The sequence below is a fragment of the Ornithodoros turicata genome, chromosome 8 (genome assembly GCF_037126465.1).
Source record: "Ornithodoros turicata isolate Travis chromosome 8, ASM3712646v1, whole genome shotgun sequence".
In the NCBI taxonomy this organism is placed as follows: Eukaryota; Metazoa; Arthropoda; class Arachnida; order Ixodida; family Argasidae; genus Ornithodoros; species Ornithodoros turicata.
In genome coordinates, this window is record NC_088208.1 from 30200029 (window position 1) to 30219977 (window position 19949).

General features: G+C 46.0%; 1 protein-coding gene across 3 annotated transcripts in view; it reads right to left on the reverse strand.

Moving 5' to 3' along the window:
* The window catches only part of LOC135366914 (rap guanine nucleotide exchange factor 4-like), a 334286-nt gene that overhangs the window by 99455 nt on the left and 214882 nt on the right, over nt 1-19949 (reverse strand). For 2 of the 3 annotated variants that reach the window (XM_064599902.1, XM_064599901.1), the window contains exons 6-8: nt 15099-15228; nt 13911-14053; nt 12220-12308 (exon numbers count right to left, since the gene is read on the reverse strand). In XM_064599902.1, coding sequence (XP_064455972.1) covers nt 12220-12308; nt 13911-14053; nt 15099-15133 — 267 coding nt within the window. In that variant the 5' untranslated portion in view covers nt 15134-15228. Of the gene's footprint in view, nt 1-3532; nt 4876-12219; nt 12309-13910; nt 14054-15098; nt 15229-19949 lie in introns of those variants that run through there. The other variant, XM_064599903.1, reaches the window with a different exon arrangement.

The following is a 19949-nucleotide window of genomic DNA, read 5'->3' on the forward strand; positions in this document are numbered from 1 at the left end:
TTGCAAACAACGGGAATTAACGAAACAAAAGGGCGACCAATCCGAACAAAAATCCAGCGATCCGGCAGCAGTACGTGAGGGCGAAAACGGGTAAGCAAGAGGGAGTCCCTGATTTCTTGAGGAAACATTGTTCTTCCACTCGAGTGGCGGAAGTAGGTTCTTTACATTTAAATCACTTACGCTTATGCTGTGATTCATCTCATCATTCTTTCACCGTTTGTTAGTAATCTTTTTTTTGTCATCTTTGTCTTTAATCTACCTCATCCTTCCTTCATCATCTGGTAGTTTTTCGGTTTTTCCTACTTCTTTTTCTTTATTTCTTAATTTTCTTTCTTTATTTATTTATTATTATTTCTTATTTCTGGAATAGCAAGCCGACGTCCCGTTTGGCTGACCTTTCCCCGCTTTTTTTTCCCTTTTCGTCTAATAAATATATCCCCCCCCCTTATAGCCCGCGCATTATGTAGTACTGCACTCTAAGAAGAAGAAGAAGAAAGAAAGAAGACAGTCATTTTAGTCCTTTTGGGGACTAAATGTATTGCCACAAAAATTAGTCCAGAAATGTCGTTATTTTATTCCCCACATCCCCACCAGCAATGGGGTAGAGTAGCCCCTCTGACGATGAACCTCCCCACTCTCCACCTCAAAATAAAGTTGTTGTTGTTGTTGTAGTCCGTTTTGGGAGTAAATGAATGTCGCAGAGTCGGGACCGCATTTCACGCTTTGTTCTGACAGTCCTAGGAACAAAAATTAATGCGCATAAATGAAAATAATTTGCATTAAACCGTCAACCGTGATATGTCGAGTGATGTAAAGTCTTGCGACACGCATATATAGCCCGCCATAGGGCACAATTTCGCAAGAAAGTACAGCTAACTATTTCTTCTTCTGTGTGGGTGGAAAACCGCTAAGTTAGCCAAGTCATATATAACCTTATTACATCAACTTCACGAAAAGAACATATTTACGCAGAATGTTTCATTCGGGAGACCATTTGCGAAGTTCAGTGACAATCTTCAGTTCTGGGGGAGTAAATTTCGGGAGTTACGGAACTAAAATGGAGGTAGTTGCAATCCACAGGGGAATAGAAGCTGGAATTACCTCCCGTTTTACTCGAGTTTTTCGCTTTTTTTTTTTTCCTTATAGTGTGTAGCTTGGCACTGCGTTCATTTTTGCTGCGATTCGCGCGGTTTCCAAAGGTATAAACGCCGAAAAAAAGAATCCCTACTAATCCCTAATAATTTAAGATTGAAGACAGGGCAGAAAAAAAAAAATCTCTCCAATCAGACCACTCGTTTTGTTTCTCGCACCATTAGATCGCACCTGTGCAAGCGGTTCCTGCAAACAAAACAGGAGACTGGATGAGTTGCGGCGTTTCCGAGTTCCAACAAAACCTTCCGCTTGCCCATTTCCATACCACGTTTCCGTACATTGGGAACGCTTTCGTATTAGAGTTGACGAGCCAGTCTCACGAAATTTTGGGCACACAATGGGCCGGAATCTAATTTCCGCATCCAAGCTGACAGCGCAGTTGATGTCTGGCGCTGAATATATGCAGCACGATACTTCCCGCAGCATGCTCTGCATATCGGACAAGCAAACAAGTGCACGCTTCTGTCATTATTTTGAGGCCCTTGCTTCGGTTCATTACCGCGGTGTCTCTTGTAACCTTTCTTTTCCTTTTTTTTTCTTCTTCTCTCTTGTGGCAGAAAACCTTGCAGATGAACTCGGGGATACCGGCTGTGCGCGTATTGCACTCAGAAAGAAGGGGGGGGGGGGGGAGAAGGAAAGAACACGAGTAAATTGGGGAGTAATTACAGCTTGTAGTTTTTATATTGCAAGTACTCCCCATATTAGTCCCCTGACCATAACATTTACTCCCCTTCACTGCAAATAGTCCTTCAACTTGCTACTTAAGCATAACGCAGCACAGAGACGGGGATAAAGAACCGCACAGGACACCAGCGTGCTCACAACTTGTTGAAATTTATTGGAAAATCATTCTTATGCACACACAGACACGATTTACTTTAACATGAGACATGTGTGTATTCTACTACAATGTGTGCTGATGTCTATCTAGTAGAATAGACGCATGTCACATGTTAAGGTTAAGAATGTTTTACAATAAATTTCAACAAGTTGTGAGTACGCTGATGCTGTTCTATGCTGTTCTTTGTCCCCGTCTCTGCACTGCGTTATTCTTTAAGTATGGTTTACCAACTACCCTGTTTTTCTACCTACACTTCCGTTACGCTTACGCGTCCCCAAAGGAGTACGAATGGCTGTGGCAGTGCATGTTCTCCCCAAACGGACTAACATTCCTCCTATTTTTCTTAAAGTGCAGAAAGAGGCAACTATGACTATACGTTCGACTCCCCAGGGGGCCAACCTGTGTATTTCATTTCCAGCTTTTTACCTTACCACCAAGGCCAAGTTATTGGGCCGTGTTCGAACCCATAACCTTGTCATCAGAGGTCACGTGACCGGGATCCGCCCAGAGCGAAGAACACCGCCACATTCTAATTGGAACGAAGATATTCGTTCAATTATGAATGAATTGAATTATATCGTGAATTTTCTCTGCAACGCAGCGCAACCACTTTCTAAAATGATTGACCAGTCCTTCTCCATTTATTTCGAATAAACTTAGAAATTAGTATATTTACTGCATACCCTCAAATGCGGCGGGTGAACTTTCTTACAGGCATCATGTTTACACGTCATGAAGTCGAAGCCTCCGTTGTTATACGTTTCTTCTTAGGCTACCTGCCCTATTTCGACGTGTCATAAGAGACGGAAAATGTAACAGGTCGCGGCGTCTGTCAGTGACAGTGATGGTTGCAATGATTGCAGGCTTGTGAAGTGAAGGTTCTGAGCTGAATTGGATTGCCGCAGTGTCGAATTTCTGGGAAATACAAATTCGTTTGCCCTACTCTTTTCGTTTGGCCACACCATGATTTCTGCATCTCCAGGGTTTAGAGTATAGCTATGCAGCCAAAAAAGAAAAAAAGATTGATGCAACAGAATCTTAACTGGGTGGAAAGTTGGAGCTCTATTCCAAACGCGACCAAATTTATTTTTGCCGAACTAAATTGAGTTACACAAGCGTGGCAAATGATGTGTTAAGTTTACATTTACGTGTCCCATACGGCTCAAGAAAGAACTAATGTGTTGTTGCGAAGAAAGTCTGTATAAAACCCTTAACTACTTACAGCATAGTGTAGTCAATTGTCCTACAGGAACACGAATAATATAATTAAATTTGCGAAGCCATAACAACTAGAGAAACAGAAAGTGTCGTTCAACCTGTAATATTATCCTCCATACCCAGAGAAACAAGCGATTAGAGATCATTGTTCGGTTTAGGAGCATGATGTAATAGGATTCCTCACCCATTAATCAATGACAACGCGTAGATATTGCGCCGCTTCCGTTATCCGCTGCGACATTGTACGTATTGTCATTATATGCTCCAATATTTCCCCCGAATAGCTATTATAATCGCGTCATAAAATCATCCCATATTTACCGGAGGGTTCACATAGTAAACCGTGCGCGGAGCCCATGGTCGAGGCCAAAAGTTTGTCACAATCTCCTTGCACGCCGTCTGCAGCGTGGACGACGCTGCTGCCTTGAACGACTGCTTCTTCTGGCGACCGTCCATGACGTCAGCACTCACGTAACACACACATATCGCCAAATATTCCCACAGAACCCACGGTAGGGATAGATTGGTTACAGGCGTGCACTATACGAGCTCTATAAGCGCACCACGCTGTAATGTCCGTTCACGAATCTAACGGCACGCTGCCAGGTATTCATCCAATGTCCACTCGTTCTGTATGTCTTATGCTATACTGTCATCATCTTCGGCAACTTCTTCGTCAATGTCTTCAAGACCCTCTCTCTGTAGGGGACAGAACTCCTTGCGGAGGGACGGGTATAAGGTCTGCTTGATGAAGGTTCTGCCTGTCAAGACTCGTTGCTCTCACGAAAATAAGCGTTCTTCGAACTGAACACAACACTCATCCAAGTACGGTTTCGAGCAGATCATCACGCACACCAATTCTCCACAGAAACCACATATTATCCTCCGAGAGACGCCAGAAATCCACCGAGGAATTCACAACTGCGAAATGACGGTGTATACGTGCCATCCGCGCCAGACAGCGCATACATCACACGGGCGAGTTCCGTCTTGGCACAAAAACAGGTAGAGGCGAGAAAGAAAAAAAAAAAAAGCACGAGATATAGCTCCGATAGCGATTATCAGTGTGATACGTTGCGAAATGAAGCGGTCTCAACGGCGCGATGCTATAGAGAGGCGTTCGTCGGTACAGGGAGAGTAAGAGGACAAAAGTGTACGGCAGGCGGAGAGATGTGCGAAGTGTGGCCAGTCTTCTTCCTTCCGATGACACCGTACGGTTCCACAGCAAGCACTATGACATTGCCGTTGCAGAACGACTTCTTTTTCCAGCAGACTTTTGCCTCAAATGCCACGATGAAACTCGTCCAGTGGATTCCGGCTCGTCCGAGGAAATGTAGAAGTAATACGAAATTCTGACCTCATGCAGAAACACTTAAAGGTCACCGCACGCAGCTGTCTTGCTGTCCCATCTGGCAGCGTCAACGGAGCAAGGGCGAAAGCAACGCCGCCGTCCGCGCGCGATTTCAGAGTTGCAGAAGACAGTCCACGCAAGCATCGCCTCACAGGTTTTACCGATGGTCGCCCTTGGGAAAACAATGGATGATCATCACGCAGACACTGATAAGCCGGCCGTTTGCTTCACGGGAGCTGACACAGCCGTGACGCAACACCGCACGTTCTAACGCCGGAGTTTTTCCCACTTGTTCGCAAGTCCATCCAGCGCAGATGTTAAAACAAGACTCGGTTCGCTTCTGGTCGCCACTACAGGGAAAACACCTGCCATTCCTGGCCGTACGGACGCCAGAGGGCGCTCGCTATAGCGTGGCCGTTGACGCAGGAAATGTACCTTTTTTTTAAGGACCGGAAGTTGGGTATAAAACGAGGAGGAGAACAGGCCCGCCTGTGCCGTTTAAGGACATGGGTGGAACACCCACATATAATATAGAGCGAGATTGGAGCCACGCAATTCTAGGGCGGGGGGTAATTATTTGGAAATGGGCAGGTGTCGATAACGCAGGTGATCCAACCTTGGACTTGTGTGTCAGGCTGGGGGCGGCTCAAGATGTTTAGGCGAATATGATTTTTTTTAAACACCGGTATAGAAATGACAATCAAGTAATATTTACAAAAAGTGGTTTGTTGAGTTCATCTAAGTATACGAAGAAACTAAACTGTAGAAACAGTGGAGCACGCGCTTGGGGAAGCGTGCGCTCAGGCTCGCTTTGTCTGCTTTAGTCCTTATGCGGAGTTTATTAGGAAATATTAAGAACTTAAAAATAATATAGCAAATAAATATTATAAAAATAAACAAATTCCGAAATAAAAATTTCAAAAGATTCAGAGAAAGACTGAGCCCACCCACACGAACGAAACGAACCGGATGTTGCGAGCAGTCCTGTACCCTAGTCGGGAGTATTTTCCTTTCATTGCGGCCAATTAATGAATTCGATAATACCAATTAACCAGCTCGTAACCTATGGGCTTAAGGACCGAAGTGTCGATCGGAAAGTCGCACAGCGCCTCGAGAAACACCCGAAATAGTGTCTCCGTAATTAATTAATTAGCCACAATGAAAAGCCCGGAGTCCTTATCTTCCGTTCGAGGCCAGGCAAATACCAAATAGTGCCGAACAGTGCCATGTTAAAGATCGGGACATGTATCACAGAACTTCACGGAACTCGGGTGAAAGCACAAGGAGTCCAGGGGAACGACCTAAGAGCTGTTTCAGCACATCGGAACGGACTAGCTTTCCGTAGCGAAGGCAAAAGAGCGAACGAACTGCGCATCGAGCACGACGGAGGTTTTGAACGCGCTAGCGTTAATTCCCTCGAAAGGCGATTCAGCCGTCTGCCTCGTAAACTGTTGTGGGGTAACAAATTGTTGGTTACGCCTCTCGTTGCAATTGGAGGGAAAGTATCGCAGCACGGAGGATATCGCGGCAGGCAGTTTTCGGTCTCGTATTCCTCACGCAAACAGCAGTAGCTCGGAGTACGTGAAACGACTCCGAGTTCTGGAGGTGGAAATTCGACTTTCTGCGGTGGCTGAAAATTGCGAAAGCAGCTGCGAGACTTGTATCTGGACATCGTGCGCATCTGCAGGGTGAGCAGTACGAGCACGAACAGTGTTAATGACAGAAGGTGTGGGTGCTAATCGCCTTGCGTAGGCAACGGAATTGCGTGTTCACACTGCGCATGGGTGCAAAACGCAATGCCATGCTTACACCGCACCCGGTATTCCCTTGCGTACGCGGTAGTAACTACTCGCTACCATAAACGTGGTGAAGTCGGTGACAATGGTGAGTATTCGCATAACGCACGCAAATGCGACAGCGTACGTTATGCTAACGTGTTAGCGCCGCGAAGCAACTGTGGCTACAGATAGAGCGGCGTACAGATTGACAAGGGATAGCAGGAAGGAGTGGGGGACAGGGGGGTTAGTATGCGTATCCTGGGCCGACTTCAGGGGGGAACTCTGCTGACGTTCGTCTGGAAAGCCTCGGACAGCTCCGGCAGTGACAGGATTCGAACCCGTATCACCTCCCAGTCTCGGCGTGGAAAGCGATCATCCTAACCACTATACCACGGGAGCTGGTATAATAAAACTGCCACGAAGCGACAACAAAGGAAAAGAATTGTCGCTTTTTGCAAGCTATGTGCCAACCGGTCCCGTATATCTGTTACACTAATACCCCTGACATACCAGCACGTTTCAACTCCTTTACATAAAGGGAAGGCGTTGCGTAACGTGGCACACGGCAAAGGAGCATCTCCCTTTACGAAGCGGTTCTGTTAGGAAGCTGAGATCGGCGACCTCCTTTTCATCTGTAACGGCGTAAGGCGTAGCCTCAAACGGAGGGCGATACGATGACAATACTCTCGAACGAAGGCTACACCGAGTTTTCAATTTTTCAAGTACTCGGAGGCTATGTGCGGATATTGCAGTTGCGGTACGTAATTTGAATTTATTAGTCGTACTGTTATCTTTGCTGTTACTATGTCGTACGTGTAGGCTGGTTCTAATGGAAATATCTAGCGCGACATCTTTGGGTATATTTTTCAGACGAAACACCAAAAAGGAGTTCGCTCTTGCCTTGTGTCACCGACACAAACTCCTTTCGCGAAAGTGTCATTTGCAGCTGTAAACTACTCTTAATGGAAAGGAGTTCAAACGTGCCCGTGTGTCAGTGGTACTCTCACTCACTGGTACACTCAGTGGTAAACTCACTAATAAAAGTTGAAGTGCTCACTATGATGATCGTAAAATCTAAGTCCTCGTTGGTCTGTAACAAATTTACCGTACTGACTATTTGTCGTAACTGTGCAGCGTGCCGGATATATGGTAGAGAGTTTTAGATACATCGTACGCTATAGACTCTGCGTACGTAGGCGATAGCGTTGGTGGTTGTGCGCGCAGAGCGAAGCTCTCTTTCTGCTACGGGCCTGCGCAGAGCCATCAACGCTATCCATCTATCTTATCTTATGTACGCAGAGACGATAGCGTACGGTGTACTAAAACTTTCCATAAAGTGGCAAGCAAATGGCGGCGACCGGCTAAGAAATGTCATCAACACTCTTGGAGGTATCTGCTCCGCGCGTGTAACCGCTTCAATTCCTACACGTCGAACGGTCAACGCACACACTACCGCGCATTATACAATGGAATCACAACGGAGTTCAACGGCCCCAAAATGCATTAAAAGTATCACGCATTAACGTGATAATAATAAAAGCATGTCGTTCAGCATGCGTGGTGTCCGACACGGACGGGTCACACGCACGCCTCACATCCGCCGGACTTCCGCGTTAATCATAAAGAAGCGGCAATAAAGACAAACGGAAATAATAAGCGTATAAAATTTAAAACGAACTCGTCGTCGTCTCTCTGCGACCGAATGGTCGTTGACAAAGGGCGTGTGCCGCGCCCCCACGCCCTGATTATGGTGCTGGTCGGTTTCCGACTCAAAATGTCATCGGGGTAACTGTTCATGGTTATGGGAGGCCTATTTCCCTTTTCCGGTTAGGACTGTGAAAAAAAAAAAAGAAAAAAAAGACATCTAACAAAGTAAACAAAAAATGTCCCTATCGTATCTTATAAGAAGAGAAAATAGAGAGAAGGAATTGCTGTACCCTCATGCAAGATCCTGTAATTGTGACTGAAATGGGGTGTTGTGGCGATGGGCTTTCTAATTAGCGCAAAAAAAAAAAAAAACGTTACTTACCTTGGGAATTTTTGAGTTCAATTAAGCTAATTAGACAAATGAATGATGTACATTGATGGAAACCACCTGTTTGGGCGGCCAAAAACCCTCACAGGTATGACGTATAAGGTTTCTAATTTTTATCTCAAGTACATTTTTTTAAAATAATAAGGGGGTCACTCTTACGTGAAACACCCTGTATATATAAACGATTTATATGTTTGAGTTACCATAGAGCACACCAGGGGTACACGTAACGTTTTACATGCGCAATTACCACAGTTTCGAGGGCGTCCTATTACAAATGCGTCTCAAATAACGAAGAACGAAGGAGGTCACTGAAAACATTATCGCATCTTACGTGGCTTCGAGTCCTGCAGCTGGCTAACCTTTTCAGGGGCTTCCTTCTTTCTTCGTTAATTGTTCTTAGGCACTTGAACCTTTGTGTGCTCTCTGTGTTCCCGCTTAGAACATCAATTTCCAGCACTTCAAATAATTTTACCGGGTCGTTTTCGCGATCGTCTCCATTGTGTAGTTGAGCCATCCCTCTTCCACAATTCTCACAATCCCATTTCACGTTCCAGTTCAAAGAAAAACTACGACAAGAACGCCGCGTATAGCTGGGTAAAAGAGCAGTAACTGCATGCGATTGATAGGGCCTCCAGTGGAGAAGCAGTAAAATCTGCTACTACTTGCGTGCCACCTTTTTTTTTTCAAAGGGTGTATTTCAAGACAGCCGAGATCGAAATGTGATGAAGGAAGCCTATCGCGTTAAAATGCGCCTTTCCGGGAAAATGTTCGGACGCGTGATCGAATTCCTCGAAAGGTACCGCCTCCGCAAAAATAACAAACGGTGAAAGAGAAAACGGAAAGCAATACAGTAAAAGGGATACGGTACGAAGACTGAATGTTTCTCATGCTTTTACGAACACTTTTATGTATAGCAAATATCACATTTCAATTCCATTTTATCTTCTCTATACCTCCTTTCTTTTTCTCTATGTCATTTCAGTCCTCAAACGTAGCTTGGGTTTTCGAAGTTTCAATCTGTGAAATAGACGACGAGAGGCTGGCAGCTCATTTCCTCCTGTCAATTCCGGCATAAGATCGAAATGTGCAATACGATGTAGTAAAACTCCATACTATATACTTCGAGACAAGTCAACTCTTACAGGTCAACTCCGCCCACAAATCTAAAGACATCTTTGATTGGCTTAGTCCATGACGTCTGCCATCTTCTCGTGTATATTCGCGTTTTTCGTGACCTGTAGGTGGCGCATCTAAACTACAACATGGCGGACGTATCCAGGTTGTCGCTTAGTTTCGATTTTGAGATTTCTGAACTGCAATGTTAATTCTCGATGCGTTGAAGGCGAACGTGTATTAAACGCTGCTCATATACATCTGGCAGGCGTAACGGTGTTGTCCAAAGAGAAGGCTATAGCTGTATTATTTGCGAAGTTCCGGCGTGTTTGATCAACCACATTTCGTGAAAGTGAATTTCACGTTTAACAGTTGCGAAGCCGAAATAGCAACAGCGAGTGTCCTGCGCTGCAGGAATGTGAGAGACATGCAAGCACACGACATCTGTGCTGCAGTTCTCCTACAGCTAACACCTTCTAAGTGTGTAGCGTACGAATGCGTGTACGAATGTAGTTTACAAGTTACACGGTAACGTTGCGACATCCGTGTGTCATTGGTGCGCATGTTTTTGGGAAACCTTAACGAAATGTCGCATTCTTTCTGCATTCTTTCCCAAGTGGTTTGACGAGCTGATTCAAATGCAGAGTTACAAAACTGACTTGGTATACGTTTTCGCGCTATCTCTTGCGCTTTCTTACACGTAATACCTATTCAAGTTTGAAACAAACGTGTTCTGTTTTGTCTAGACAAGTTTTTGTTTCTCTTCCTGACGTGAGTTGCACAGAAGTGTGCTTCAGAAAAAAAAAAGGAAAAAAGAAAGAACGTTCATCAGATATGTAGGAAGTATTCCATGTGTGGAAAAAAGAAAATGCGTAAAGACAAACCGCTGTCCCCTCGGCGCGCGGAGTCGCATTGTGGCACAGAACAAAACTAGTTCGGTACAGTTCGCTGGTCGTTGTCTGCAACGTTTACTTCATCCATGATTTCAACAGCAAAATCAGGTGCAGCTCAGCGATTCATGCGAAAAGCAGCAACTTCTCCGCAAGTGCACGCGGAGTCGGCCGTGTGTACCTTGTTTGGCTATAGGCACGAGTTTCACCGCTGTGCGGCGTCGATTTGGCGAAAAACGCGACTCAATCTGAGAACCGGACACCTCGACTCAACCTGCCGCGCCTCTTTTCATTGATGGCGTCTCGCAGTCGGTGCAGGAGTGAAGCATAATAAGTCGCATTCACTGTATGTGGTGTTCCTCTCTTTGAAGTCGATGAGGAGGATCCCGTGACAATCCCAAATATTGTTGTCATGATCTTCTTTGTGGATTGTGTGACCTTGGCTTTTCTTGGGGGTGCTTCTCCTGGTTTGCGCCGTTCCATCGACTCCTTTTTGCCAAAGGAGATCATAATAGAGCACCATAGTCTCCTCCCCTGTGACAATTGACTTCAATATTTCTTCTTCGTTCTCTTGACAGAGCTCCAAAAACTCTTTGGCACAGACGACGCGCTGTTGCTTTTGAACTGACGAGAGAAGTCGTGGCACCCATCTCGCACTGACCTTTTTCATGTGAAGGCCCTCACCGATTATGCGAAAAACGGTTGTTTTGGAAAGCCCCAGCCTTTCTGAGATTTCCTTCACCTTCAGACGCCCGCCGCTCAGCACTTCCTCCCCGACAAGAGACAAATTTTCTTGCGTCACCACTTCCACTGGACTACCATCACGTGGATCATCTTCAATGGACTCTCGCCCCAGTCAAAACTGCTTAGCCCAGTCTCTTACCGTTGTGTACGACGGGGAGGCTTCCTCTTTTGTCAAGAATTTTATCACATCGCGGAACTCGATTTTTTTTCCATTTTAACTGAAGAGTGCACCCTGGCTGTTTGAAATGCCGCTCTCCAACCGACAAAAGCATTGACAGGGTTGAGGGTGGTGCTCCGGCCCGCCAACAGATGGCGCCACGCGTCCTTAATCGCATTTTCTACCTCGGGCCGGAAACTTACGGAACCACCCTCGTATATGCGTATGAAGGGAATTGCCTCAGGACGAGAGCTGCCGATATTTAGACGAGTTAACACGAGTGAGTTGGCATGAGTATTTCGCATGAGTGAGCAAACGGAAAACTGAACAAGAAGGGAGTGAGCGTGCAAACGGAGAGATGAAGTGAGCGGTATAACGAAAGAGTTCGGTTTATTGCGGACACTATGCAGATCAGCCGGACGGGCAAGTACTAAGTGGAATCCTTCTCCCACTATCACCCTAACCATCGCAATAACCCATTAAGTTCATCTCAATATGCTGAACAGAACAGTTCCACAATGACGGCGTAAGACCACGTGGGGTTCATTATGGGAGTAGCAGAATTCGTCTGTGACGAACTCAGTGTCTACCCTTTTATTACATTCAACTTCGACTCAACACCACGGGCAAAGGGGCAATCTCGTGGCCCAAAACGGCTATTTACAGCTGTTACGCAGAGGAACGTGGCATTCTTTACGAACATGTCTTAACTATTAACTGCTTAAATGGCAGAACCCACACTCACGAGCGTGCTCACTCCTGCTCAACGTGGCGAATGAGCTGAGCACGAGTGAGTAAACAAGGAGCCGACCGGGAGATGAGAGATCATGAGCGAGCAGGAGTCGCAAAGTGCCCGCCTTTGCAAGGTTCACACCACATCAAAGGCAGGCGGCTCAAAAGTCCATGCGTATACAAGAGTATGAAGAGAATGACTCACCTTAGAATGTCCAGTGTGGGTGACCTGGACATCTAAGGAACCCGTCAACACGGTGTACCAGTTGGATCCTCTGTCACCTTGCCGGAAAACTGTCGAGAGAAAGGAGAATAGAGTCAAGCGAGAATGCGCATATTTCATGGTCCGTGTATGAACTGTGAAAGGTCTATATCATCCAACGTGAATTGCAGAGGCTTGAACGAACAATTGCGGCGCACACAACATCTCTCCCAAACATCCAAGCGGAGATCTGAAAGATAGCAGTTGACGAAAAGTCAGCGAGTGCCGGTGGCAGGGCTCGAACTCCCACACCTCTATGATTGCCGGTAAGACTATCAATTACACCGCGCCGACCATCGTGCTCTCGTCAACATACCTATGGGCCACGTATGCGCACATGAAGACACGATTTTAAATGCACGGTCACATTCACACGCAGACGAACAAACCTATAAGGCATGTGTTCGTTCGTCCGTGTGTCAATGTGAGCGTGCATGGAAGGGAATGCGAGAAAGAATGAGGCAGAGCGGATGTGTGGCCGTGTCTTAATGTACGGGGCCTCGGTATGTTGACGCCCCGTGCACTCGTTGAATTATCGCCAACTGCCGTTTTTTGAAGTTCGTCTTCTAATTGTCTGATGTCTGACTCTGCGACGACGCTCCTCGCAGCCCGTGCAGCGCGTTAGGTTACGCGACATGTGATACCGCTAAAGCACACGCGGTACCAGTCGGGGGATGACACCGTGCATCGAGCGACACGAGCGACACTCCCCAGAAAACGTACTACAGCGGAACATGCAGCAAACGTCATAGCTTTCTGCTGTCACGCGAACACGAGCGCTCAAAGTCGTGCCTTCACGTACACTGGTAACCGTGGGGAATATCTTGCGACACAGCCACAAGGTATTCCGTAGCAGACGGCAGGAAAACACGCTGACGGTGTCGTCTGCTAAGTGCGCAGCACATAACTCCAGATATTCCGGCACCGTGTCAACGCTCGTCGTAATGCGGTGTGGAACTTCGGCTCCGTGAGCAGTGTTTTCGCTTTTTGTTCCACTACAATCTTCCGCGAGGATGTCGCACGTGTGAATAGACGGTTACTCGCATTTGTACCCGTGGGGTGCACTGTATATGCTCTATGATGCAGGAGACCGGTTGTAAATTCTCTGTCGTACGATCTATATACTGGTTGAATCGGCAAAACGAAGTGGTTTGTCAAATACTTTTTGCATCTTAGATTCCATATGGCCCTAGTTCCAAGAAGGTATTAAATCGTTGAACGTGGTCGACTACTGCAGATGTCTGCGATTTGCCACGTGAAAACAAATGGAGAGGCTTCAAGTGTCATCTACACCAGCGCCACCGATACCTTCGACAACATGCGGTCACAAGTCACGACAAAGCATCCGGAGTCACTGTGTGTTATTCAAGTTCACAGTAGGAGCTGTGGAAGTGAAGCGACCGAAAAAAACTCACTGAAAAACTCCTAAAAAAACTTAAATGAAAATTGGGACACTTCCACGTCACACAGAGAAGCAATATTGTGGCAGAATACAGCGCGAGGCGCGCTAATGTAATGTTTGTAATGACAATGACATAAATGTAATGTAATTTGTAATGACACAAATGCTTTTGTGGGTGGTACTTTAAACGCTGTAGTACAAGTAGGCATGAATGAGAGCAAGAGATACTCACGGGTGACTCCCCTGTCGAGATCCTCGTAGTAACCGAAGAAACTGAGCTGTTGGAGGAGGACCGGGTGCAGCCGATGGAAGGCCTTGATGCTGCGCAGCCGACCATAGATGCTCTCTAGGTCGTCTTCGGTACGGTCTCCGGGCCTGCAGGATTCATTGCATCGATGACGCCCCCCATTTTCTAGCCTATCGTTTTATACCGCCGTCACTGTGCAAGGTACGGTGCGGAACGAGGGAAGCTTCGGGGAGATGCAATGCGCAACGATATCGCACGCACGGCAGAAAATACCCGAGCAGTACAATGTACTGAAAGTCGAGTGCAATAGGGGTGGGCGGTTAGGTGGAAGACCTTGAACAAGACTCTTGAAACTAAGGAACATTGATAAGACACATACCGTCCACCCATATTGCACTCGACTTTCAGTACATCGTGCTGCTTGGGTAGGGATGTGGTATCTCTTACATTGGAAAATTAATCGAACTATCAGCGCTGTGGGAAAATCGTAACTTCTTTTTTTTTTTTTTTAACGAATATATGTTTTTTTTTCTTCGTAGGCAAACCTGACTAAAAGGCAGTATTGATGCCCGGCTGTTTCATAATATTGTTGTGCGCGAATAATTTAGTATGTAGTATTGCTCAGTAATAAATAATAATTAATAATAATAATAATAAATTAGTATAACACATGTATTTTTATCGAACTTATACATTCAAGACACGACTTTTAACTCTTTAGTTTAATTAATACTTTGAAATTCTCGTTTTCGTGAGGATGTTGAAAACCTACAAGATATGTAAAAATGTAACAATATATTTATTTGTAAATATACGTAAGAATGACTTTTGTTTCGCTGTAGCACATTGTCCAATTTGTGTTTATTGAAATTCTACCAATTTTTCTTTATGTATTTCGTAATTTTTCGGAGCACGCAAGTTAGCTTTCGACTCGTACTGGGAGGTTTCAGTTGTCATAGATCTATGGCCGGCCAAATGTCTTGCCAGTGCTATGTGAGACACGTGTTCTTTTGTATAAAGGCCTCTGCGAAGGCCGAATTCCAAATTTTGTGATTTCCATCCTGACTTCAAAGCAACCTACTCACTCTCATATCGTTGAGAAAGGGAGAACAAGTGTTCACGTAGCAACCACGCTGAACGAGCTCCACACCGAAACCGAAACTAGAGACGTACCGCTTGTCCATGCTGTGCGACCATACCGCCACCATGCCGTTGCCGCATCGACCCTTGTAGTATTTGGCGGCCGCCACAGATGGCGCGCCTTGCCGGAGCAGCCTCGTCGCCGGCACTCTGATGCTGCCTTCTGCGAAAAACAAACCACAAAACGGTCACCAGGCGACAGTTGATGTTATACTGCCTCAGACAAACTGATGAATGAGCTATTAAAAACGAAGCAACGAGAAGGCTTTCCTCTGAAGAAGACGGTGTCTTCACTTGTCTTTTTCCTTAGTAGTTTATGCTGTAACGTTTTCACTAATGTCGTCTACATCTCATTTATTAATCCACTTTTACATCTCCCTTATACACGCACACACGTATAAATAAACAACTGAGGCAGTTACTAAAGCAGAGTCTTCTGCGTTTCTCGTAAGAACTGCATTCCCAGCTGCTCAGCTGTGTTCACAGCTGCACACAACCGTTTTGCCCAGTATCCGTGACTTCACTCCCTCCTAAAACCACGCGTCGAAAATTTTACAGTTCTCCCACGCTTATTTCACGAGCCCATTTACCCTTAAGAGTATTCCAATGCCGTTTTTTAAGCAGACAGTTAAGTTGCACATGTAGACACAACACTGAGCCGCACTTATGTTGTAGCAGCAGGTTTGCTGTCAGAACAAACGCGTATAGTCCACGAACTTCTTCCGGCATACAATCATGATTCAGACAGCTTCTTCGTAAGGTAAGTCTTACAAGAGCCGTACACTGCACTCTAAAAAGAAGAAGAAGAAGGAAAAAATGTACTGTAACTCCTTTTTGGGGAGTTCACCCTTGCCACATATATCACTCCCTTTGGTGTGTATAATTACTCTCCTTAAGGAGTTAAGGACCTTCTCACTCCCTGAACGGAGTGAGGAGACTCCTTTTTTAGAGTAATCGGCAGTCGAAAAAGGGAGTGATATTAAGACAAGTGTTACTCCCAAAACGGAGTTAAAATACACCCCTTTTTTAAGAGCAATATCTTGTAGGGTGCCTTGGTATCTTTATAAGGGTGATCTAGTGAGATAACTTAGGCAATTATTTTCACAGCTATTACTGAAAAACGCTTAAAAGTAACGTTAAGTATGCTCACGAACAGCAACTAACACACGTTGTACGCATTAGTTTAATGTCGTCGCAGGCGAATTTCGCCCAGACGGTACGGTACTAAAACATGACGGGTCCCAAAGTGCATCCCCCGACGAAGCCAGACACTTTCGCTAGACTCACATCAAGCGGGGCGTTCCACGACAAATACGCCCTTTTTTATCGCCCAGTATAATACCGCGAGGACGCCAATAACGCAAACGAAATCTTCCCGCTCAGTCGGGCTGATCCGCGTTGCAGCACATGGACGGCTTCGAGGTCGCATTCTCATGAATATACTGGCGGACTGGTGGGCGATTGCACACAGGTAATGATCACCAAAGGCTCGAATCGTCACGTCCTATTACCCCCCGACGCCCGATTTGTAAGACACATCGCGAAACTTTTCGCGATCTCTTGTTTTCATTTTTTTCTTTTTCATACACATCAAACTATCCATCTTGTTTCTATCCTAAGAGAAATCTAGGTATGGAGAAGATATTGACTCTCATTCTCCTGCTGGAGCTCTTCATAGGTGAGTCTTCTTCTGACGGGCACAATGCATAGAGATTGCAGTGATAAAAGTGGTAGGACAGATTGTATGGGACGTGGTTTATATTTCCCAGTAACATTTTTTTTTCTTGAAATCACGGCAGGTGCCGTGGTTTTGCGTTGCGTGATGACTGAACTGTGCTCATATATACTTACACCGCTGCAAATACGCTCATCGCAACAAAAATACAGAAGTCTGCAGCAACCATTTTTATTACCTCTGTTGTACACGCACTATCCTGTCACTAGAGAGAAAGGACATTAGGACATCCCGAGGGACACCCGTTGGCCGCACAGAATTAATAGTACTGTCAACTGTACGCCGAAAGAGTGTGTCTCCGTGGCTGCGCTGCTGCAATGCTTGACCAGCAGGGGAATATCTGTACAAATATGTATAATGTTATGGTAGGATCTTTTAGTTACATATGAAGGACCAAAGTTAGACAAACTCGTTTAACGAAAACATTGGTTGTTTGTGTGAACTGGCATCTTATTTTGCCAGGAAACGTGCAGCAATTCTACGCTATATACGTTATACAACAAGGTTCATTCGAGCTTTGTCATCTTCCACGACTGTTTCATCTTATCGCTGTAAAACGTGGCTGCTCCTCAGTTTCCCTCTTTCCCCTATTGCCCGTGCAGTGACTTCATTGGGCCCCCTCTCCCAAATAAGGGGTCAACATTTCAAGGTGAGACACACGTGGTTTCCTCTGTGGACCCGTGCCGGTCCACAAATACCCCCTTATTGCTGCCTCGTGATTGGACAGACAATTCGTCACGTGGCTTCTCCAAACTGTACCTCTCCCTTGCACCGAGACGAGCTGTTGTGGCGTATTGAAGGCTACATGCGCCGTATTGAAAGAAATCGACCAGAAAAAAAATATGTAATCGATTATTACATCAAGTAACCAGGTGGATTTACCACGGATTAAGCCTTTGTTCATAGCGTCTCTCTCCTTTTTTTCAGGTTTATACGCGCAACAACCAATCGTTGTACGAGGTATGTTTGCATTTCCAGCCTTCGCATGAATTTCGTTGTCCGTGACAGATTTCTGCTGATCTCCCGCATGGAACAATTACTGGTACTTGCGGGAAACTGTAGGGGCACAGACCGTACACAAAATTAGTAACGGAATAATTACATATAGCGGAAAGAAGTACTGTTACGAGAGAGTGAGCGCTAGCCGACGCGCAGCGTGTGTGGTCTGAGATCGCCGCGCCCCCATCTCCGTTCAAATAATCTCTGTTCCTCTAAGACAAAGAAGTAAAAGAAGAGTAAATTGGGAGGTAATTACTGCTTCTAGTCCCTACGCTCTGAAAATGAACCGAATTTTTTTTTTTATCCGTGTGTATTGCAGTAGTTGGTCGCACAATTCTAGTGTATTACGATGAGAATACATGTGCCGCCTTTTTTGGAACACCGTCCTTTCTTCTCCTTCTTCTTCTTCTCTTTTTTTTTTGTTGTTTATCGGGGCAACACTGAACCTTTTTTTCTGGGGGGGGGGGGGTTTGACAGTCATGCCAGCTGTCGTTTTCTTGCCCACCGTGCTGTCCGCACTTGCTGTCCGGCGCTCCTTTAGGGTAGGCGCCCGGGGCGGCTGCCCCCCCCCCCCTGCCCTCGAAACGGCTCTGCTCTATAGCCAACCATCATCCCGAATGACATCGTGACTGGTTTGCTGAAAAAAAAATGAGGGTACGCCTTTCTGTGACACCCATGCACTGCATCATAATTGGAGCGTGCTGTACGGCAATTGGAGCGTGCTGAAGTTCACTTTTAAAGGGCGTAGATGACAATTACTGCCTAGTTGAGTTGCGTGGCCCGAAATTTTACTTCCCAGCACTAATAGTAGTTCCTAAACATCGCATAAGCTTCCATGAATTTGGTCCGCAAAGTGACTAAGGGCAATGCATCTAGTCCTCCAAAGGACTACAATCACGCCTCGTTTTTTATTTAACACTGCATGCTACAGTCTGAAACGGGGCGCTGAATAAGGAGACCACGGCGCTCAAGCTTGATCACCGGGTTATACCTAAAACAATCTGACATGGGACTCTGATCGCTCTCACCCCTTAAGTTTGCACCCTCCGGGTAGTGCAGTGCTTCAGGGTAGTCCGGGAATAAATAGTCCGCTACTATGAAAAACAACAGCGGTTTCATTCACCGCTGACACGATTTCTTTCTTTACGCAGCTGTGGAGCTGTCCTACGCACTTCCATGCACGGATAAGTTGTGCAGCGACATTTGCTTCGTGAGAGGATGCTTCAGAGGCAAGTGCATTGCGGTGACGAACTTCAAGCCGCCTAACATCTGTTACTGTACCGGGTACCGCTTCGCGTGCTGACGTACAACTCACCCTGCGATAAATAGACTGGACAGTTTCTTTTTTGCGTGTAATAAAGGAAGCATTCGCCCGTTCCCTGTCTTCTTGCCTCTTAAAGTCTCGCTGACATCTTCCGTGACTATCGGAGCTGACGCACGCGGACAAAACGAACAAGTGAGCCCCACTTCTCAAGGTCCGTATTGCCGTCCTGGTCTTGATGAGAAACTGGAATTTGGAGTCCTGTACGCAGGTGAGATAGCGTACTGCACTACATGGGGATGGGTTTGCTCGCATTAAAGCATTTCTCTAGCGGGCCTCTTTGGAGACCTAAGCATGCTGGGGGTCTGCACGATGACGTTCCTGGACCGCGATAGGGACTGTCTACCACGCCACAGTCAGTTAGACCTATAATGTGGCTGTCTATCAAGTAGCTGAATAGGCTACCACTAGGGCCGGTGTCGGGAAAGGTAGCCCACACATTTTTGTGGAGTTCGAGCAAAATGCGGGTCTCCCATAGACTCACCAGGCCGGGCCGCAGCCTGAGAATATAGGCTCATGCAGTGTTTCCGTACAGCGAGGCAGCGTGTTTTCCTTGCTTGTCAATACGTCTACCTGACTTCTCCTATGAGAAAGTAACTGCAAAGGAACAACGCGAGTGTGTCTTGTGGTGTGGTGTACTTTTTTTTTTTTTTTCAAACAGTGCAATCCCGACCCGAAGCTATCTTCCTCTTTGAGAATCCAGCCCGCACTTCGGTTACAACACTATGAACTTATCTCGCCGTGATGTTTGCTTGAAAGAAACACAATCTGGTATGCTGGGTTGTCTTGATTTTAAAGAGAATTCGGGGATCCATAATAACAAGCATTG